Source organism: Nicotiana tomentosiformis, chromosome 4 (assembly GCF_000390325.3).
Source record: "Nicotiana tomentosiformis chromosome 4, ASM39032v3, whole genome shotgun sequence".
Lineage (NCBI taxonomy): Eukaryota > Viridiplantae > Streptophyta > Magnoliopsida > Solanales > Solanaceae > Nicotiana > Nicotiana tomentosiformis.
This window is the reverse complement of record NC_090815.1, coordinates 136,616,846-136,639,630: the sequence shown is the minus strand read 5'-3', so window position 1 is coordinate 136,639,630 and position 22,785 is coordinate 136,616,846. Positions and strand designations below refer to the sequence as shown.

The 22,785-nt window shown below is 37.4% G+C and overlaps 2 protein-coding genes across 2 annotated transcripts; both read left to right on the top strand.

Moving 5' to 3' along the window:
• The first annotated feature begins 994 nt into the window (after positions 1-994).
• LOC104092088 (glyceraldehyde-3-phosphate dehydrogenase B, chloroplastic) lies at positions 995-4,571 on the top strand. Its single transcript, XM_009597579.3, has 9 exons — positions 995-1,258; positions 1,355-1,462; positions 1,762-1,923; positions 2,204-2,371; positions 3,015-3,175; positions 3,255-3,316; positions 3,418-3,467; positions 3,581-3,987; positions 4,247-4,571. Exons 1-9 carry the CDS (start codon positions 1,160-1,162, stop codon positions 4,377-4,379), a joined length of 1,350 nt encoding a protein of 449 aa, XP_009595874.1. The 5' UTR covers positions 995-1,159; the 3' UTR covers positions 4,380-4,571.
• Positions 4,572-8,286: 3,715 nt separating this feature from the next.
• Positions 8,287-22,302, top strand: LOC104092089 (serine/threonine-protein kinase/endoribonuclease IRE1a-like). The gene is made up of 6 exons (XM_070200309.1): positions 8,287-8,810; positions 10,684-10,918; positions 11,256-12,781; positions 14,046-14,218; positions 21,065-21,311; positions 21,445-22,302. The coding sequence occupies exons 1-6, from the start codon at positions 8,656-8,658 to the stop codon at positions 21,893-21,895; spliced, it is 2,787 nt and encodes a 928-aa protein (XP_070056410.1). The 5' UTR covers positions 8,287-8,655; the 3' UTR covers positions 21,896-22,302.
• The last annotated feature ends 483 nt before the right edge of the window (positions 22,303-22,785 follow it).

Sequence of the window (22,785 nt, the reverse complement as noted above, 5' to 3'; positions counted from 1 at the left end):
TGGCTGATTCAATCTTAGTGCATTATTCTCTACATCATTTTCATATAGTTCCTTGGTAATTGATAGTCTAACGTTCATTGATATGGATTCTTTTAAATATATCTTTGTCCCATTTTCTTACTGAGTTTTCAAATAGTAAAATATATTTGCTAACTTGCTATTAAAGCTAACTCAAGAAACCTGTTGTTTTTGTATGGTATAGCATGTGAATTTTAACTATTGGAGTGCATTACAGTCAAAGCACGACAAACCAGGATTATGGGTACAAATTCGAGTAAAGATTCACCAAAATTGAGATTCTTTGCTCAAGTTTTTGATAAGTTATTATGAAATCAGGACCATGTGTTTTACATTGTACTACAACCACACGTTGTTCCAAATCTAAAATAAATTAATAAAAGCAAGTCTATTTTCCATCAACACAATCTTTTCACATGTTTGACTCGAGAAAATTAATAGCTTTAAAATTTTACAGAAAACGTAAACTGTCAATTCCATTTTGGATCTTACCTAGGCATAAAATAATCCGATAGCAACTTCATCTTTCAGCGAGAACATCTCTAGATTTTCACCTTTTCTAATGAATAGACACTGATATTTTTCTTGTATAGTTGTTTCAGCTAATATTAGCCTGAAGTTGAAAGGACTGGAAATAATGCAATTATTGCAACTACCACCCTCCTTTTGTTCCATTTCACGTGTTTCCTTTTACTTGTCTTTTTGCATGCATTTTTCCCACTGTAAATGCTGGGGAGCTTTTTCCACAAGCTTATTTTCACTAAGTTAAACTATACTGATTGTATAAAAATTTGTACACTATCAATGTATATATAACCTAAATCCTTTACCACAAACGAAGGTAGATTACGGTCAATTCAGTATAAAGAATATCAAGGGCATGCATGGAATAAAGAGAAATATGCCAATAATCTGTGGTTGTGATTGTGAAAATGGAAGATACATGGGGACATGACCTTATCTTGTATCAATCTTCATACACTATTTTCACCACTCATTCCTTTACCTTCAATACCAACCATGCCTTTATTTTAATTATTCCCATTATAGAAAAAATATTAATAATATGTTGGCAACATAACATATTTCAAACTATATATTAGCACAGGAAATAGTTCCATAAAATCATTTAATTGCAGCCATGGCTTCCAATGCAGCTTTGGCTTCTTCAAGAATTCCTACAACCACAAGGCTTCCTTCCAAGAACTCTCACTCTTTCCCTACTCAATGCTTATCCAAGGTTTCTTTTTTTATCCTTACCAAAGTATGTTTGCTATATACAGTAATGTCTTAAAAGTTATGGTTTTTCTAAGTTCTCATGCTTTGTTATGTGTAGAAATTTGAAGTAGCTGAATTTGCTGGTCTTAGATCAAGTGGATGTGTGACATTTTCCAACAAAGAGTCTTCTTTCTTTGATGTTGTCTCTGCTCAACTCACACCAAAGGTAAACTTTTCTCCCTATTTTAAGCTTTTCTTTTAAGAAATACTATTACAAGACAACCTATAGCTTATATGTTGGAGGATTTACATTATCAGTGTGTTTTAACCTGTTTTAGCAGTTTATGCGCCTTATTTTCCAGGTTACTAATCCTAATGATGTGGACGATTAGTTGTAGTTATCTTTTAAGTGATCCTATAGTATAATGTTGTTAGTGTATGAAAGTGAAAATCTTTGAAGGACGGTACACATAATTCTGAATATACTATTGGAACTGATCTATTTTTATTGGTATGATAAACTAGACCACAGGATTAGCTCCTGTCAAGGGAGAAACTGTTGCCAAATTGAAGGTTGCTATCAATGGTTTTGGACGCATTGGTAGGAATTTCCTCCGCTGCTGGCATGGCCGCAAAGATTCACCACTAGATGTCGTGGTTGTCAACGACAGTGGTGGTGTCAAGAATGTGAGTCCAAATTCTATGTTTTCCTTCTTGCAATGATTTTGAAGGGGAGCCTTTGCGTAACTGGTAAAGTTGCTGCCATATGACCAGGAGATCACGGGTTCAAGCCGTGGAAACAGCCTCTTGCAGAAATGCAGGGTAAGACTGCGTACAATAGACCCTTGTGGTCCGGCCCTTCCCCGTACCCCGCACATAGCGGGAGCTTAGTGCACCAGGCTGCCCTTCTTGCAATGATTAACTTGACTAGAATTATTTACTAACAGTTGCTGCAATGTGAATACAGGCATCTCACTTGCTGAAGTATGATTCAATGCTGGGAACATTCAAAGCTGATGTGAAAATAGTGGATAATGAAACCATTAGTGTTGATGGAAAGCACATCAAGGTTGTTTCTAGCAGAGACCCCCTCAAGCTTCCTTGGGCTGAACTTGGCATCGACATTGTTATTGAGGTAAACTTCATATCCTCAGTTTTTTAGAAACATAACTAGGTAAATAAAAGTGTGCTCTCTTTAACAGTTTAAGGTTTTAGATGAGTTGGTCATACACTTCAATACAGTTCTCATCAACATTACTAGATAGCGTATTTGCGTCCATGAAACTCATCATATTTTGTCCCCCAAGATTGTCTAGTTATACAGGTTCACTTTTATGGTAATACTTAAAGCTCATATTTTCATCTCTAACTTAGGAAACAAAGAAGAAAAGAAGGAACAAAGACGAGTCTTATATGTTTGTTGCCTGATAACTGATACCCATGGTCATTGACAGAGTAGTTTTATTCTGTTTTAGCTTCAAATACTGGTACTAATTACTAACTTCAGAAATTCTCAGGACATTTAGAGCACAATATATCACAATAATCCCTATTATAGGAGTTGAGTCCTTCCTATTATCTTGCGACTTAAATTTTCTGCCTCCGTCCTTAAAGCCATGATCAACTGTTTTGCTCGATAAGATTGAAAGAATGAGGATTGAAAGTATTCAAGTTGCAGTGTTTTGTTAAAATATACCCTTATCATTAAGGATCAAGCATTTATGACTTGATGACTTCTGAGAAATGGTTCCAAGCTGAATATAATGTTTGAATGACAGGGAACTGGTGTGTTTGTTGATGGTCCAGGTGCTGGGAAGCACATCCAAGCTGGTGCCAAAAAAGTTATCATCACAGCTCCAGCAAAAGGTGCTGACATTCCTACCTATGTCGTTGGGGTGAACGAGCAAGACTACTCTCACGAGGTTGCAGACATCATAAGGTTAGTGCTTCTGTCAATTATGTATACATCGTTTGAAAAGTTAGTCATCCATGAGTATATTATTGTTTTGAAATTGCAGCAATGCCTCTTGCACCACTAACTGCTTGGCTCCTTTTGTAAAGGTCATGGATGAAGAACTTGGTAAGCAGCAAATTCTATTACAATAGCACTACTTTGACTACTGTTGTAAATCATTAACACTATTTTGATTGTTGTATTGACTATTTCCATTCACTTTTCAGGTATTGTGAAGGGTACAATGACAACAACTCACTCTTACACCGGAGATCAGGTAATCATGCACAATATTGAGAGCGAAACCAATGAAACACCTTCACAAACATGGTTTCATGTCCATAGAATCTTGCAATTCCGCGCTAATAGGGTTGATTATGTTGTATGCAGAGGCTTCTGGATGCTTCACACCGTGACTTGAGGAGAGCGAGAGCAGCAGCATTGAACATTGTCCCAACCAGCACTGGTGCAGCCAAGGCTGTGTCTTTAGTGCTACCTCAGCTTAAAGGAAAGCTCAATGGCATTGCTCTCCGTGTGCCAACGCCTAATGTTTCGGTTGTTGACCTTGTTGTTAATGTCGCGAAGAAAGGAATTACAGCTGAGGATGTCAATGCAGCTTTCAGAAAAGCTGCTGATGGTCCATTGAAAGGCGTATTAGCTGTGTGCGATGAACCTCTTGTTTCAGTTGACTTTAGATGCTCTGATGTTTCATCCACCATCGACTCATCCTTGACCATGGTTATGGGAGATGATATGGTCAAGGTCGTGGCTTGGTACGATAACGAGTGGGGATACAGGTAAAGTTCAATGACTATACATGAAATATATTCAAATATCTTAGCGTAACTGGTAAAGTTGCTGCCACGTGACCAGGAGGTCACAGGTTTAAGCCGTGGAAACAACCTCTTGCAGAAATGCAGGGTAAGACTGTGTACAATAGACCCTTGTGGTCCGGCCCTTCCCTGGATCCCGCGCATAGCGGGAGCTTAGTGCACCAGATTGCCTTATTTTTTTTGTTATGAATGATATGGTGATCATATTTTTGTGAAATTGCAGCCAACGTGTGGTGGATTTGGCTCATCTAGTAGCAAACAAATGGCCAGGAGTTGCAGTACCAGGAAGTGGAGATCCATTGGATGAGTTTTGCAAGACAAATCCTGCTGATGAGGAATGCAAAGTCTATGAATAATCATTTTTGTTATGTTTCCTTTTTTGAAATGGATGATTTTAGAAGCCAATAATTTTGTTATCTACATATTTAGTCCGTAAAACTTAGTGGGAAATTACCACTAATTTAAGACAGTAATATCAGTGTTATGAATTCTTTCTATATCCATTTAGTTGAGACTGAATAAATGGGATGGACCTTTTTTGTTTTCTATATCCAAAGCAGTACTTCTTAATAAGTTATTCTTTACCCAAATTAATGCCATTGCTTATAAATTCTTTTGATTTTCATAAAATAAAGTTGAATCACCTAAGATATGTTTCTAAAAAAGTGATCATGGTAACTGTAATATAGCCAATATTTTGGCTAATGAAGTCCATATCACATAAGCATAAACATATTTGCAAAGTATAAACTTTGTTGGCAATATTCTTTGGGACCCAAAAATATTGCATTGTGTGGTGGATATCATTTGTACAAGTTGTATCTTTTCTTTTACAACTAAGAGGCCAAGACTTTTTTGCCTATAAAAGTAAAGTACATTAGTTCATTTTAAACACACCAACAAGACTTGCGTCTTCATTTTTTATTTTTTCCTTTCCTCCTTTATTAAGAGTATTTTGTATGAGAGTTAAGTGTTGGGAAACACTTGTGTGAACCCTTTCTTTGGAGTGATCTTGTGAGGTTATTCTCTTAGGGTATTTGGGATTAATTAGAGTGTTTACTCTAATTTTGTACTCTCTTTTGTACTCTTGTTGGTATAGTGAAATTGCTCCTCTCCGCTCGTGGACATAAGTCACTTTGACCGAACCACGTTAAATTTGTGTCTTCTTTATATGCTTTGATTGCTGTTGTTATCAACTTTCATTGTCTTTGTTATTGTCATTATACAGTTGTTTGGCTAAATTCTGCACTACCCGGGTTCCCGATCCTAACAAATTGGTATCAGATCTGGATCTAACCGGGTTAGTTTCAATAGCCAAAATGACTTTAACAAAGACTTATGTTGAGAAATTTGATCGAAGTGCAAACTTCGGAATGTGACAATTAAAGATGAAAGTTATCCTAATTTAGGATGGCTTAGACTTGGCGTTGCAAGAAAAGGAGAAAAAGTCGGATAAAATGACGGACGAGGAGTTTGCCGTCATAGACAAAAGGACAAAATCAGGTATCATCTTAAATATCTCAAATGAGGTTTTACGTGAAGTTTCTGTAGAAAACACATCCAAAGGCATTTGGAAAAAATTGAAAACTTTATATATGAAGAGGGCGGTGGAAAATAGACTTTACGTAAAGAAGAAACTTTATACAATTCGTATGGGTGAAGGTACTTCTATTCTCTCTCATCTTGACATCTTTGATTCCATTCTTATGGATTTGAGTAATATAGATGCTGAAATTAAAGATGAGGATCAAACCGTGTTACTGCTTTGTTCTCTACCCCATCTTTTAAGCATATAAGAGATATTATGCTTTATGCAAAAGATAATATCACTTATAAGGATATTAAATCTATCTTAAAATCAAAAGAACAAATAGATAGTGATATTACTGGGGAAGCTAGTGGAACTCAAGCGGAAGTTCGTTTGTTTGTTAGGGGCAAATCCGACTCCATATCCAGATACAATAATTTAGAGCGTCACTATTGTCATAAGAAATGTCACATTATCTCTGAATGCTATAAACTGAAAAATAAAGAAATAAAAAATGAGCACAAAAATACTAACACCACCGAAGCTAGTGTAGCAACTGATGAGATTGAGGGAACTATATTTTTAGCAACTGAAACTAGTTTCAGATTAGACAATGAGTGGATTTTAGATTCGGGTTGTTTTTATCATATGTGTCCCAATCGGGATTTATTTACTACATATGAAACTATTGGAGGTGGATTTGTCTTGATGGGCAACAATACTGCCTGCAAAGTTTTTGAAAAATGTACAGTCCGAATCAAAATGCACTATGGTGTGGTGAGAATTCTCACCGATGTTAGACATGTTCCTGACTTGAAGAAAAATCTCATCTCTTTGGGACTCTAGAGTCTCTTGGGTGCAAGTACACAGGTGAAGGTCGAGTTCTGAAAGTTTCTCATGGTGCTCTTGTAATCATGAAAACATACAGATCTGGTTCGTTGTATACTTTATTGGGATCCACTGTTATAGGCCCTACTACAGTTTCGGTATCAGACAACTTGTCTGATTTTGATAGCATTAAATTTTGACATATGCTCATTGGGGCTTTTGCGGAGAGGGTGAAGCAAATTTACTATATCAGCCAAAATTAGGCCAAAGTGGAGATTCGTAATATGGCCAATATTTTGGTTAATGGAGTCCATCTCACATAAGTATAAACATATTTACAAAGTGTAGATTTTGCTGACAATATTCTTTGGGACCCAAAAATATTACATTGTGTGGTGGATATCATTTGCACAAGTTGTATCTTTTCTTTTACAACTAAGAGGCCAAGACTTTTTTGCCTATAAAAGAAAAGGACATTAGTTCATTTTAAACACACCAACAAGATTTGAGTCTTCATTTCTTGTTTCTTCCTTTCCTCCTTTATTAAGAGTGTTTTGTATGAGAGTTAAGTGTTGGGAAGCACTTGTGTGAACCATTTCTTTGGAGTGATCTTGTGAGGTTATTCTCTTAGGGTATTTGGGATTAATTAGAGTGTTTACTCTAATTTTGTACTCTCTTTTGTACTCTTGTTGGTATAGTAAAATTGCTCCTCTTCGCTTGTGGACGTAGGTCACTTTGACCGAACCACGTTAAATTTGTGTCTTCTTTATATGCTTTAATTGCCGTTGTTATCAACTTCCATTGTCTTTGTTATTGTCATTATACAATTATTTGGCTAAATTTTGCACTAACCGCGTTCCCGATCCTAACAATAACTAATAAGCGATCAACCAAATATCATTTAGGCGATCATAAATAATACATGTGCTAGGTAACACATATGCGATCTATGATATCACCGCGATCTTTCGCTTTATAAAACAACGATCATAGTAATAATTAATAAGTGATTAATCAGAAATTACTTATGCAATCATGCACAATACAAGGGCATTTCTAAATAAACACAAGCGATTTAACTAATTTACCCGTAAGTGACAAGCAGTGGATTTTATCCGAGTTATTGTATCAAATTCGACTATTTCACATAAAATTAAGTTCTATGGACAGTCATAATAAGGCTGCTCATAATGTTATGACATATATAATCAACTAATACTGTAGGGGGAAAAATCTTGCACTATTGAATTTTTTTAGTATTTCATTTATATTACACTTTAAGGAGTCGTTTGGTATGACAGAGAAACAAAGATAATTTTGGGATAAAAATTTAGTACCGTCTTATATATTATTTTATTATTAATCCTAGGATAAGTTGTTTCAGGATTAAATAGTACTGGAATAACTTATATCTTTCAGAGGGTAAAATAGTAATCCCAGGATAAAACAGTAAAATTGACAATCTCATGATTAATATAATATACTAAACAATGAATAAAAAATAATATCAGAATAAATAATTTAAGTGAATAATTTTTTCTGTCCAACTAGATTTTCAGTCATTTTTACCTTCTCTCTTATCCGCTCACTTGCTTACTCCAAAAGGCTAACAAAAATAAAAAATCCAATGTAATCCCACAAGTCGATTTTGATGAGTATAGTATGTACGCAAATCTTACCCCTACCTTTTAGAAGACATAAAGCCTGTTTTCGAAAGTTTCTCGGCTTAGTAAAGATAAAAGGAATGAGCAATCACACCAATTCTAAAATCGAAGAAAAAAATACAAAGATACAAAACTAAAATCGAGTATTGTAATCCGAAACGAAAGCAACGACTACTACAAAAGGCTAAAAATAAAATAAAAATAAAAATAAATAAAAAAGGTCAATGTTCTGAATTTGAGCTGAATCAGTTGACCGGACATCATAGTAGCACCGAAATTGACGGTTACGGATCCCACCTCGATTTCTGCAAAATGCAAAAAGCGATGATCTAGTCTAGTTTACGGTTTTACACTGCATTCGAAAACCCCAGAAGAAGAAGAAAGAAGATATACCATTTTTGCCTCAACCAATTTAAATTATTTACAAAATCACCGTCTTCTGTTGATAAAATTTCCCTGTATTCGAAAACCCTAGAAAGAAGATCAAAAGACATAATCTTTGCCTCAATTACTGCAAATTATCTTCAAAATCACCAGCTTCTGTTGATAATTTGCTGCAATTGAGAATTTCCATGGAAGTTATTCGAATTTTCTGATCCCTAAATATTAGAGATGAGAGGTTATTTCCTCATCATATTCTTTTTAGTAATTGTGCTCATAGCTGTTGTATATGGAGCTCCATCAAATTCTGGAGGATCGGATCCGGAAATTGAGGTCCCAACTACCTCAGAAGTTCCTCCTTCAACTTCTCTATTGCCTCTCAAACCGTAAGTCCCTCCCTTTATTAATTAAAAAGGGACCTTTTTTCCCTTCAATGTTTAAGTTGTAGTCAGTAGTCATTTTCATTTTTTATACTTCATGAACTGTTCGAAATTTTGATGACACATATTCCTAATTGATACTGATACTTCGCTATATGAGCTTCACAATGCCTAGCAAATAGTCAAGTTGAAACCTTTGAAGATAAGGGCTTGAGAGAACTGAAAGGATATAGAGGACATAAATAGATAGCACCTAACTAGTTTGGGATTGAGGCTTAATTTATTGATGTATATACTGATATAGGCTGATAAGAGCGCTTATGGGTGTTTTCAACGCATTAGCTTACTTAAGTGTGCTGTTAACTGCTTTGCTTTACATGGCAATTAATCATTGGTTTTCAAGTTGTCGTATCTTAAAGAATGGGATTTTGAGATTGTTTTTGGTTGGAGATATGTCTCCCTCATAATGGCCTCAGTACACTATGTTTAACTGAAAGGAAAGAATTATGCCTTTTGGAATTGCACCTATAGATTCAGCATGAGAGAGGTGAGACCAAAACATTTGGATGATTTGCGCCAAATACATTTTCCAACACATTGTTACTCGTTAGGAGATCGTACGCTGTTGTGTCTGCATAACTTAAATTTGTCTAAAGCAATCTGAATTTTATATAAGTTGATAAACAACTTAAAGGATTGAGATAAGAGTGACAAATGGGCACGTTGGATGTAGATTAGGGGGTCGAAATGGGTTGAGGAACAGTATGCGTCATGGAGCCACCTACCATATTTTTGTACTGTCAGTATGGATTGGGTAGAAAATGTGTTGAGTGGTGTTCATAGCCTAAACCAAATCTGGTAGAAATTTTTCCATCAGATACACCAACAAAATTAAGAGCTAGTTTATAAAGTTTTACCAGCATGGCAATGATAATTGATAATTATGGTGAACCTTGACTGCTGCATCAGAATCAGTGACTATTTGTCCAACACTCCGATCTACCTGTCTTCATCTTGTAGACTTTTTTGAAAATTAACTGGAAAAGAACATCAACCAACTCTATCATTATCTCCTTAACAATGTATGAGCTCTTTGTATAATGAGATTTGATTTGTTAACATCAAAAGTTGGAAAGGAAAGCAGAAGATAGTAAATGGGAACGAAGCATACGAGTCTAAAGCTTGAAGTCAGCATCACTACAAACCTCAACTTGGGAAAATTGGCAGGTCAAATTGGGATAGTGCACCTAAGTCATGTTGACCCAATCTTTTGTACCGATTGATTTCGGCTAAGCACATCTTGTCACTTCAATTGACCAAGTTATTGAAGTCGGGGGTTGGACGGCTACACATTTAATGGTTCAGAATTGACACCTTTAAATTGGAGATTAACGTAGGATAAAGGAAATAAGAGCTTATGAAAATTATAATCCAGTGGGACAGAAAGTTTGGAGTGGGATAGAGAAGTAACCATGCACTTAATACAATGGGATTTTAAGCAAAAAATAAATTGTGATAGGCTTCACAATTGAGTTGCACAAAGCTGTTTCTATTTTTTATTAGAATGGATGACATAGATGATGATGCCATATTAATACCCACAGCAGTGGACTGGCATGGTGGTGAAGTTCTTATTTTTCTGGATCAGAAAATACAGGGATGTGGTTTTTGTTTTTCGTTTTAGAATTTTGAAAATCTTCATTTTAAAGTTTCTTTGATAAGATAATGTGTATGGTTGAAGACTTTTTCATCTTTATTTTTCATGTGCTTCATTTTACTTATCATCTTTCATTTGCTTTCTTCTTAGTATAGATTCTCTGCTCGAATGCCCCTAAGCTAATTCAAGTGCAATCTGTTGTCTCTTTGCTTTGAAATTCAGTAAACGTGATACAGCGATTATAGCTGCTCCAGATGGCACGATACACCTGCTGGAGCTAAAATCAGGAGAACTTATCTGGTCATTTAGGTCAGGGGCATCCATTTATTCTTCTTATCAGTCTCTCTCTGATTATCAAGGTGATAGTAACAATGTTACCATTGAGGATGATAACTTCTATATAGATTGTGGTGAAGATTGGAAACTATACATGCACGGGAATGGCTTCGAAAAAGTGGTACGCTGACTGAACTTGCTCTCTACCCATGCTCATTCAGAAACTCTACGGAGTTGTATGTTGAGGAAATGCATTTCTGAAGAGCTTTTATTTCCCTTACCGGTAGTTTTACGATGCTTTTGAATATTCTCACTAGAGGGTTTCTCTATTTGTCCATCTACTAGTGTATATATCATGACGAGAGTGATGCACGAAAACTTGTTAATATTACTTTGAGAGTGCTGCGTGTTCGTATGAAATAGTTTGACATTGCGAGGTGTTATAGTTTCTTTTTTGGTTGAGGTAAGGATAAAATACTGTGTTTTGTTAATCTGCTATTTTTTTTTTATTATCTCAGGAACTTCCATTCAGTGCGGAAGAATTTCTAAAGCGTACTCCATATGTCTCAGATGGTGGAATCATGTTGGGATCAAAGAAGACCACTGTATTCATTGTTGATGCTAAAACGGGGAAACTTATCAACACATTTAGGTCGGATGTGTTTCCTTTAGAAGGTGATACAGATGTTGGACAAAATCCAATTGTAGCAAGGGAGGATGTTAAAGAATGGGCAGCAGTGCAGGACACTGACTCAGAAGCTCTAAATCCACTCTACATTATGAGAACAGACTATGCTCTGAAATATACTTCTTCGCTGACCGGAAAAGTTTTATGGTACTTAATGTTTGCTGATTTTGAGGCTTCACAGCAATGTAAACAAATTGAGAGTTTTGTTGGCGATCTTTCTGACCAAGAGGATCAATTGAATTCTGGATATGGAGTTTGTCCTACAAAGCCAGCTGTCCACCGAGTGAGGAATCTTAGATCATTAGAATCACTTTTTGCATCTGGTAGGCCACAGAATGCTCTTTCTGGAAATGAAGCGCTTTCTTTACCTGCTTCTTATCCTGTACTTAAACCAGTTACTGAACTATCGGGGTTAAACAGAGCTGATATAATCCGTTCTTCACCTTCACCTATGACTAAAGAATTTGGGGTCATGCGTTTGCTTAGTGGAGATAATGGTCATATAAATACATCACCTCCATCTATGGCTAAGGAATTTGGGGTCATGCGTCTGCCTAGTGGAGCTAATGGTCATATAAATACAATCACGAAATCTGATGCTTTAGTACATTCATATAACTGGAGTTCTGTTGTGCTAAATGCATCCATGCTGCTTATTGCAGCTTTCTCTTTTGCTTATACTGTGCTGTGGAAAAGGTGGAAGTTGCACAAGCAGGCTACAGATCCCGAATTGCAAGTTGTGACCTCCAAGAAGAAGAAAGCTCGAAAGTCAGGTTTGAGTAAGAAAAGTACCCGTGGTGAGAAGAATAAGAAAACTAATTGTAATGATGATGCTGAAGTAAGTGGTGGATTCCCTGAAATTGGAAAGAGTGAGAAAGTGTTGGAGCTGAACTTATTCAAGTATGGTAGTCTTGTATATCATAGGAAGATAGGTAAGTTGTTGGTCTCTAACACTGAAATAGCTAAGGGGAGCAATGGCACTATCGTACTCGATGGAATCTATGATGGTCGTCCTGTAGCTGTTAAACGACTTGTCCAGACCCATCACGAAGTGGCTGTGAAAGAAATTCAGAATCTTATTGCCTCTGATCAACACCCAAATATTGTTCGTTGGTACGGGGTGGAGTACGATCAAGATTTTGTTTATCTCGCTCTTGAGCGTTGCACCTGTAGCTTATATGAGTTTACATCATCATTCTCCAGCTCCTACCAAAAGCAATTTTCTGGAGATGACCAGGATGCCGGTTGTTTAACTGATTGCACCGTAAAATTTCAGTGGAAATCTGGAGATAAGGAGGACTTCCCGTTATGGAAGCCCAATGGATATCCTTCAGCTCACTTGTTAAAATTGATGAGGTTGGTCTATTGTTATGCTCAGTTTTTGATTTATTTTTATTGGTCTGAATTCTTTCATGCGTGTGGAGACTCAATTCAATACATGTGTTTTTTTTTCTTGGATCAGTCAATATCAAGTGCATGATCTATAGCTTTCTCAGCATATGGCTTTGAGCTGAAAGTAACTCTTGTTAAAGTGGGTTTCAACTAAACCATGCCTGAGAAACTACTGCTCTTTGATTGTAGACTATGGGGCATGTCTAACTGGAGTTCTTGAATGTTTATCAAACTCTTATCTTTTACAGACTGTTCACTTCAAGTTTTCTTGAAGAAATTGATTGAATAGTGTAAGGTAGGAAATGTTCATGGTAGCTTGAATTTTTTTTATATGAACTGAGTTGGATACAGAAATAGGTAGCATACATTGTAGTTGGTTATTCCTTAGCTTTTACTTGAGAAATAAAAAAAATTATGTAAGGGTCCAGATTCGAATCTGGAACAGACCATTAAGATTTACGTTGAATTAGCTCTTATATATATGTACCGAAATATTTCAAGAATATTTATCCCCAAAAAGTTATTTTGACGATTGTTTAATCTAAACCTTTTTGCTTAGTGGACTCCTAGTGGTAACCCATGCTTTTATTAATCAAAGTACACTATAAATGAGTTCTAAACAAATAATTGTTTGTCGGATGATGTCAAGGAGTTGTATCATAATGGTCGTTGTTACGACTTTAGACTTGGAGATGGAAGATTTTTTACTGCAAGTGTAAACTTGCTGAGAATTCAAGAATGACTCTCAGGCAAATGAATCACAGGCTCTGGAAACATATAAGCTGAGAATTCACACATCTATATTGCTAAAGCATCTAATAGCTGTTATGGGAATTTCTTCGCTACTCGGCTTCAGTTCCATTTTGGATTGTGATTCCCATAAAGCCTTTGAAGCATTTCTCTCATTTTGTCTGAGACTTCTATATTATTTTGATCTCACAAAAGGAAAATAAAAGCAACAAGCCTCTGAATCATTTATTGCATGTGTTTGTATTGGAGGCAGAAGTCCCATCTTATTGATTTGTTTACCCTTTTTAATTAATACTTACTAATTTTTCCTTCACATTTCAGGATGCGGCCCTCTCAGTGCTTGCATATTAGATGCTTTATGTCTTTTTACCTGATTATTCCTTTCACGATTATTTAGTTACAGCACTTTCAGAAGTATTTGAGTCTTTGAGAAGCAATCAAAATCACGATTAATCCCTTTCATGATTGCTAATGGCAGAGATATGGTTCATGGCCTTGCCCATTTGCATGAACTGGGAATTGTACACCGGGACTTGAAGCCTCAGAATGTTCTTATAGTAAAAGAGAGATCTATAAGTGCAAAAATTTCAGATATGGGTATCAGCAAGCACCTTGCAGGGGACATGTCTGCATTAACCAAAAATTCCACTGGTGAGCCTTAGTTCCAGAACTTGCCTTTTTTTTTGTGGTAACAATTGAAATTTCCTTGTGCATTCCCCTGTGCTGAAATGGAGGTTTGAGAAGAGATGGAAACCCTAACTAACGAGGGAGAAGAGAGGAGAAAAAGAGCATGAAGATGAATGCAACAGTAGTGAGAAATGAATGCTCTGTTTTCATTACTTGTAGAAGCTGTATATATACAGAACTTTACTAACTACTCTAACCACCTCACTAGCCAATCACATGTATCATTAACTAACTAACTAATACACTAATCTGCTAACACATAAATAGACTAAACTACCCCTGTATTCAAGTTACATCTTTTGTCTCAACACTCCCCCTCAAGCTAGGTGGTAGAAAGACATCAAGTACACCTAGCTTGGACAGCAAATACTCGTGTTGCACTCGTGGTAGACCTTTGGTTAGAATGTCTGCTAACTGCCCCTTTGTAGCTACATATTCAGTTTGTACCAGACCATTCTATATCTTCTCCCTTATAAAGTGAAGGTCTATTTCAATGTGTTTGGTTCGTTCGTGAAACACTGGGTTGGCAGCTATTTGAATTGCTGCTTTACTGTCAGTGTAGATGTCCACGGGGAGGCCAACTTCTATACCAATGTCTTTGAACAGACCAAGTATCCACACCAATTCAGCTACAGTTGATGCAATGCTTCTGTACTCAGATTCTGCAGAGCTCCTAGAAATGGTGCTGTGTTTCTTTGACTTCCAAGATATCAAGGAATCACCATACTTGATGAAAAAGCCTGTTACTGACTTCCTAGTGATAGGGCAGGCTGCCCAGTCTGGATCACAATATGCAGTGATAGTGTTTCTCTGTTTGCTAGACAACAGTATGCCTTGACCTGGTTGGTTCTTCACATATCTAACCACCCTTTGAGCAGCTTCCAAATGTGATCTTTTCGGTTTCTGCATAAACTGGCTTAGTGTCTGAACACTATATGCTATGTCTGGCCTTGTGACAGTTAAGTAGAGTAGTTTCCCAGTAATCTTTGATACTGGCTGATGTCTGTTAACACTTCATCATCAGTTGCATTAGAGCTGCTAGTATGTTCATGCTAGTATGTTCATCATACTCCTCAGTGGTCAGTTTGATGCTGGCTTCAATAGGTGTTGCTGCAGGTTTTGCAGCTCCCAGTCCAAGCTCAGAAATCAGCTCTAGAGTGTACTTCCTATGGTGCATTAGAATGCCTCTTTGTGACCTGGCAAACTCAATGCCAAGAAAGTATTTAAGATCTCCTAGATCTTTCATTTTGAATGTCAGCTGCAGCTTGGTCTTCATCTCAGCTATTAGTGTCAGGTAGGGCTGGCAAGATCCCGGGCCTAAACGGGCCAAGTGGGCCGGTCCCAAAATAAACGGGCCAAACGGGCTTTTTGTAGGGCCCGGCCCGGGACCGTTTGGCCCCAACATATTTTTTAAAAAAATAAAAATTAAATAGATATTAGAGATAAAAGTATGTTAAAAAAATATCTAAGGCAATGCTTTGTAAATTTTATTATAGAATTGTGACCTAAATTTTATTTAACATCCTAAATTTTAATATTCAATATCAAATATATATAGTATATAAGATGTATATATAGTATATATATTAAATGTATAATATATATATATATATATATATATATATATATATATATACTTTTTAGTAGTAACATGAAATGACCAAAGTATGGTACTTCTTAGCTGATATAAATATGGAATGATAGAAGATCAAGTTTAAGCTCAACTCAGATTACAGTTTCAACTAAAACTGAGTTGAGCTAAAACTTGATCTTCTATCATTCCATATTTATACTAGCTATAAAGTACCATACTTTGGTCTTTTCATGTTACTACTAAAAAGTATATATATACTAAGTGTATAGTATATAAGCTATATAAGATGTACGTATATATATATATATATATTTAGCTTATATACTATATATATATCGATATAAGATGTACGTATAGTATATATATATATAAAAGCTATATTCGATAAGCTATATATATAAGTTGTATATATACTAAATGTATAATATATAAGCTATATATATATATATATATATCGAATATAGCTTATATATTATACACTTAGTAACAATAAAGTAAGCAATAGTAGCAATTATAGAAGAAAATTAGAGAGAGATTGTGATAGATTGATGATTTTGTAAGAAAAAATGAAAGAATGATGGGGTATTTATAGTTGAAAATAGGGAAAAAGTGTAATTATAAAAAGTTTGGGATTAAAACAAAGTTGGGGGGGTTAAATGGCTATTTTATAAATAGCCAACGGCTATTTTTGACAGCCCAACGGCTATATATTTTTTTTTAATTTTTTTTTTTAAAAATAGCCGTTTGGCCCGTTAAGGGCCCGGGCTAAACGGTCCCGGGCCTGACGGACCCAAATCATAGGACCGGCCCAGACCCACTAAACCCGGGCCAAACGGTCCTGGCCCGCGGTCCCGGGCCTGGACCGGCCTACTTGCCACCCTTAGTGTCAGGTTAGGCCCAGTGATTAGCATGTCATCAACATACACCAAGATGATTATGATGTGTTCCCCTGACCGTTTGATGAACAGGGAGTGATCATGTTGGCTTTGCATGAAGCCAAACCTCAGAAGTGCCTCAGACAGCTTAGCATTTCACTGTCTTGGTGCCTGTTTAATTCCATACAGGGATTTCAAGAGTCTGCATACTGGTCTTGTCTCCCCCTGACTCTGAAAGCCCTGTGGTAAGGTCATGTATATCTCATCATAGAGATCTCCTTGAAGAAAAGCATTGAACACATCCATTTGATGAATGTGCCAATGTTCAGAGGCAACCACAGCTAGGATGGTTCTAACAGTAACCATCTTAACTACTGGACTAAATGTTTCTTGGTAGTCAATGCTCTCCTGCTGGCTGTACCCTTTGGCCACTAGCCTGGCTTTGAACCTCTCCCCCTCTCATGTAGCTTTGTACTTCACCTTATAGATCCACTTACAACCAATAGGCACCTTGCCTGCAGGTAAGGACACCACATCCCAGGTGTGATTGGATTCTAGTGCAGCAATTTCAGCTTGCATAGCTTCAACCCACCTAGGATCTTGAGCAGCTTGCTCAAAAGAAGTAGGCTCCTGGATTGCAGAGAATGCTGTCTAATAGGCCTGATATTTGGGAGAAAGTCTATCATAGGACACATAGTTAGCAATGGAATAGGGAACAGATTTGTGTCCAGGCTGTGACACAAAGTCCTTCATCCATATGGGAGCCTGCCTTGTCCTCAAGGATCTCCTCAGACCAGTGGAGTGCTGAGTAGGAGGAGGAAGTATAGAAGGCATCACATCTGCTGCTGACTGGTGCAAAGGAGAAGAGTCAGTAGACTCATGTCTAGCAGGAACAAAAGGGAGTGAAGGCTGCTCTTTATTATAACTGGACAAGTCAGGAGGGAAGAAAATAGAAGATGATGTGGCTGTGATGTCTTTGAAGGGAAGTATATCTTCCCTGAAGGATACATCCCTGTTGATAAAAAAAAATGAGAAGAGAGATCCAGTAGAATGTAGGCCTTCTGAGTATCAGAGAAGCCCATGAGAACAGCTGGCTTAGCCCTGGGCAGAAGTTTATCTGTTTCATGAACTTGCTTGGCATAGCACAAGCAACCAAGAATTCTTTAGTGACCAAGGTTAGGTGCCCTACCATACAACAATTCAAATGGGGAAAGACCATGAAGAATAGAAGATGGCATCCTATTTATGAGGCACACTGCTGCAAGCACACAATGCCCCCAATACTTGATAGGAATATTGGCCTGAAACCTTAAAGCTCGTGTGACTTCTAGGATGTGCCTGTGCTTTCTCTCAGCAACTCCATTTTGCTGAGGAGTAAAAGCACAGGTTCTTTGATGAATGATACCATACTTCTGAAACAATGTGGTACAATTAGAGTTGACAAGCTCAGTGCCATTGTCTGACCTGACTGCTTTCACAACTTTGTTAAACTAAGTTTGAATGAACACAATAAGCTGAGTAAGCACCACACATACATCAGATTTGAGCTTCAGTAGAAATAGCCAAGTCATCCTAGTAAAGTCATCAACAACTGTCAGAAAATACTTATTGCCATCAAAAGTTGCACAGTTATATGGGCCCCAAACATCAAGATGCATTAGATCAAATGCAACAACAGTCTTAATACAGCTAGAAGGGAATGACAGCCTGGTTTGCCTAGCACAATGGCATACACTACATTTATTGGTCATTGATACTAACTAGTTTGGCAGCAAACAGTTTTCTAAGAACAATACTTGATACATGACCTAGTCTTTTATGCCACAAGGCAACATCAATTGTAGTGTCACCCTGCCTTGACTTTATTCCAGCAGCAGCTAAAGAGACTGCAGTGAGCTTCTTGCCACCATATCTCTGTAGAAAGTATAGACCATCTCTTTCTCTACCAATCTCCCTCACCCTGCCACTGAAGAGATCCTGAAAGACACAGAAATCAGGATAAAAGGAAGCAAAGCATTTAAGATCTCTCGTCACTTTGGAGACTGATAATAAGTTGAACTTGAACTGAGGCACATAGAAGACTTCTTTAAGTGTGCTTCTGTCTGAAATATTACTGTCACCAGTGTGAGTTACTTGAGTGACATCTCCATTAGGTAATAAGACTGTCCTAGGCTTAGAGGGAGCAACTACAGAAGTCTTAGTAAGCAAGTTAGCATCTGACACCATATGATTAATTACTCCAGTATCAATAATCCATTCTTGTGGACTAGTAGATGCCAAGAGAGCAGTGCTAGTACCTGCCACATTTCCTTGAGCACAGGAAGTTGAATTGTTCAGAATCTGCATTATCTGATCATACTGTTCTTTAGTGAAAGGAAAAGCACTTCCTTGAGCCTGTGGAGAGGAACCTGTGTAAGGTCCCTATGCCTGTATAGAGGAGGATCCTGCTAGAGCTTGAGGACCAGAATGACCCTGTGCCTGATTCATGGTCTGTTGAGGATTTTGAGAATACTCAACTCCTTGAGTCATGGTCTGTTGAGGATTTTGATATGCAGGCAAAGGAGGCATTGGTGTTTGCTGAGAAACCTGGTTTGACGCATGATTGGAGTACATATGCATAGTGTATCCAGGTTCGACCATTGCATTATAAGCCCCAGCTCCCCCTTTCTTTTTGATTTATAATCTGATGGATAACCTATTATTTTGAATCAATTTTCTTTACTGTGGCCCTTCGTTTTGCAAAACTCACACTGAATGTTGTAATTCTTCCTAAATTTTGGATTGAAACTAGGTTTAGCACTGTATAGTGCAGTTGAATCATAAGGATGTGTATTTACAGTAGGTGAAGCTCCTAAAATACCGGCAGAAGCAGCTACAGCTCTTTGGCTTTCATCCCTCGTAAGCATGGCATATGCTTGATTCAATGAAGGAAGTGGCTTCATCATAAGTATTTGACTACGAGCTTGAGAGTAAGAGTCATTCAAGCCCATTAGAAACTGATACACCTTTTAATTTCGTAGATGTATAATAAACTCCTTTGTCTTAACACAATCACAGTCAGGAGTGGGTATAACAGACTCAGATTCATCCCAAAAGTCCTTGAGCCTTGAATAATAGACAGAGATAGAGGAAGTACCTTGACTTAGGGTAGCAATTTCCTTGTGCAAATTGTAGCAACGAGTATCATTCACTTTGTCAAACCTCTCTTGTAAATCCGTCCACACCTTCTGTGCACTAGTGGCATAAGCAATACCACTGATTAAGGCTGGTGCAACTGAGTTCATCAGCCATGACAACACAATTGCATTGCATCGTTCCCATTGATACCAATACTTCTCACGAGATCGCTCTTTTGGCCACCCGCCATCAACAATACCCAGTTTATTGCGGCCAAGTAATGCAATACGCATAGATCGATACCACCAGGAGTAATTATCAGTGCCAGTCGGCTGGGATGAAATCAATGTAATTCCACTTGTGTCGCCCGGAGCTAGGTATAGAGGGTGAGTGACTGCAACTGTAACACCTTCCTCAAATTCATCATCGGAGGATGCATGCGATGCATTTTCAGCTGTAACAGTTGCATTTTCATGTTCCAAATCATCAATCGCCATTGTTGAGTACTTTGGGCTTCGAATCAGAAAAATGAGATCTCAATTGTTTGAGACTGCAGAGAAGAAGACAGAGTAGAGGAGAAGACAGAGGATCGATTTGCGAGCTTCGATTCAGAGCTCTAGCTCTGATACCATGCTGAAATGGAGGTTTGAGAAGAGATGGAAACCCTAACTAATGAGGGAGAAGAGAGAAGAGAGAAGAGAAAAAGAGCATGAAGATGAATGCAACAGTAGTGAGAAATGAATGCTCTGTTTTCATTACTTGTAGAAGCTGTATATATACAAGACTTTACTAACAACTCTAACCACCTCACTAGCCAATCACATGTATCATTATTTAACTAACTAATACACTAATCTGCTAACACATAAATAGACTAAACTACCCCTGTATTCAAGTTACATCTTTTGTCTCAACACCCTGCCCCAAGTGTGCCTTATTTTCCCTGGCTGAAGGGTGAGGAGGGTCTCCTTTTGTTGCTTTTTTATTTTTCAGTTTATTTAATATAACTTCCATTTCACTTTCTTTTTGTCCGAAAAAGAATAAAATGAAAAGCTTCTATTTCCCTTCTATTTGGAGTTGATAATCTGTATATTTCTACAGCGGAGGCATATCCTTTGCAAACAGGGATTCCGTTGAAACTTTTTTCTGCATATCTATTTGCATCTACAATACATGCATGGATGTTACTCAGCTCGTTTTATTTCTGTCCGACTATATCTGTAGGCTCTGGGAGTTCAGGCTGGCAAGCACCTGAGCAACTTCGTGATGAACGGCAGACACGTGCTGTGGATTTATTCAGTTTAGGTTGTGTACTCTTTTTCTGCATAACCGGGGGAAATCATCCATATGGGGATAGTCTTGAACGTGATGTAAATATAGTTAACAATCAAAAAGATTTATTCCTGATAGAGAATATTCCAGAGGCAGCAGATCTCATTAGTGCACTCCTACATCCAAAGCCAGAGCTGAGGTAATGACATCATGGTTCCCAAATTTATGGTACACATGATTGATTCCCTGATATTATGTATTCGTAAGTTCTTGTCATTGTTGTGGTCTTCATTAACCTTCACTGATGGAGGCATATTGCCTTTTTTCTATAGGCCAAAGGCAGTGGAAATTTTGCATCATCCTTTCTTTTGGAATTCCGAGATGCGGCTCTCATTCCTCCGGGATGCCAGTGATAGAGTAGAATTAGAGGATAGAGAGAATGGATCTAAACTTTTGGAAGCACTGGAAAGTGTTAAGACTGTGGCATTGGGTGGTCTGTGGAATGAAAAAATGGACAGTGCCTTTATCAATGACATTGGTCGCTACAGGCGTTATAAGTACGATAGCGTCCGCGATTTGTTGCGTGTTATCAGAAATAAGTTGAACCATTATAGAGAACTTCCAAAGGAAATACAGGGAATTCTTGGACAGGTTCCTGAAGGATTTGAAAGCTATTTCTCCACCAGGTTTCCAAGACTTATAATTGAGGTTTACAAAGTATTTCATGCATATTGTTTAGAAGAAGATATCTTTCAGAAATATTTCAGAGGCAATCAAATTTAGCCAAGTCCAAACCCATCTCACTCTCCTGGAGACCCTTCAAACCTTTGTATATATTGTAATTTGTATACTATGATAATGAATGATTGACAAAAATAGATGCTGTAAAGCTGACCTCTTCAACTACAGCTGGTCATGTTCTTTCTATTTCCATTTTTGTCTTCTATAGCTAAAAAGGACAGCCCGGTGCACTAAGCTCTCGTTATGCGCGGGGTCCGAAGAAGGGCCGGACCACAAAGGTTTGTTGTACGCAGCCTTACCCTGCATTTTGTCTTCTATAGCTCATTCCCGCTATTTCTAGAGGGCTTTCATAGTAGAGACTTTCCGCAGGGTGATGCTGGTAGTTGAATGTATCAGAGAAATACCTTTTTGAAATAGTGTATGTTGTCAATCGGTTGGAGATTCACATATTTACAAATTCTGCTGTGACTTGTACAAAGTAGCAAAAAGCAGCAAGGGACTTGAGAAATTATGAAGAAGTTACTATTCTCTCAATCCAATTAATATAACATTATTTCCACTTTGGGGATGTCCTTAATAAAGAAAGGCTTTGTTTCCCAGAGTTGCAATATTTTTACTACACAAAGGGGTGCGTTTTGAGTAGCTCCCCAATAGCAATCTCAAGGTGACCAAACAAATCATGATTAACCTAAATTATGAAAGCACTACTACACCAAATTAAAATGGATGGTCCCCAAAAATGCACCAAGATAATGAGATTCAGTATGGTAATGACACTTTTTGTGCCACATAATCTCTACCACAGAAGTGCAGCAAGAATAAAATCATGAGTAGTTGAGTGTTTGCAAGTCCACCACTTTTTTTCTTCTTCTCACAAGTAGTTAAGTGGAAGTTATAATGATATAGGGCTGAGTGCATCATTTTTGTTGCTC

Coding starts and splice junctions, on each gene's coding strand:
- LOC104092088 (XM_009597579.3), top strand. CDS start 1,160: ATGGCTTCCAATGCAGCTTTGGCTTCTTCAAGAATTCCTACAACCACA. Junction 2,372..3,014: donor GCATCGACATTGTTATTGAG/GTAAACTTCATA, acceptor TTTGAATGACAG/GGAACTGGTGTGTTTGTTGA. Junction 3,317..3,417: donor GGTCATGGATGAAGAACTTG/GTAAGCAGCAAA, acceptor TTCACTTTTCAG/GTATTGTGAAGGGTACAATG.
- LOC104092089 (XM_070200309.1), top strand. CDS start 8,656: ATGAGAGGTTATTTCCTCATCATATTCTTTTTAGTAATTGTGCTCATA. Junction 8,811..10,683: donor TCTCTATTGCCTCTCAAACC/GTAAGTCCCTCC, acceptor TTTGAAATTCAG/TAAACGTGATACAGCGATTA. Junction 12,782..14,045: donor CACTTGTTAAAATTGATGAG/GTTGGTCTATTG, acceptor TGCTAATGGCAG/AGATATGGTTCATGGCCTTG.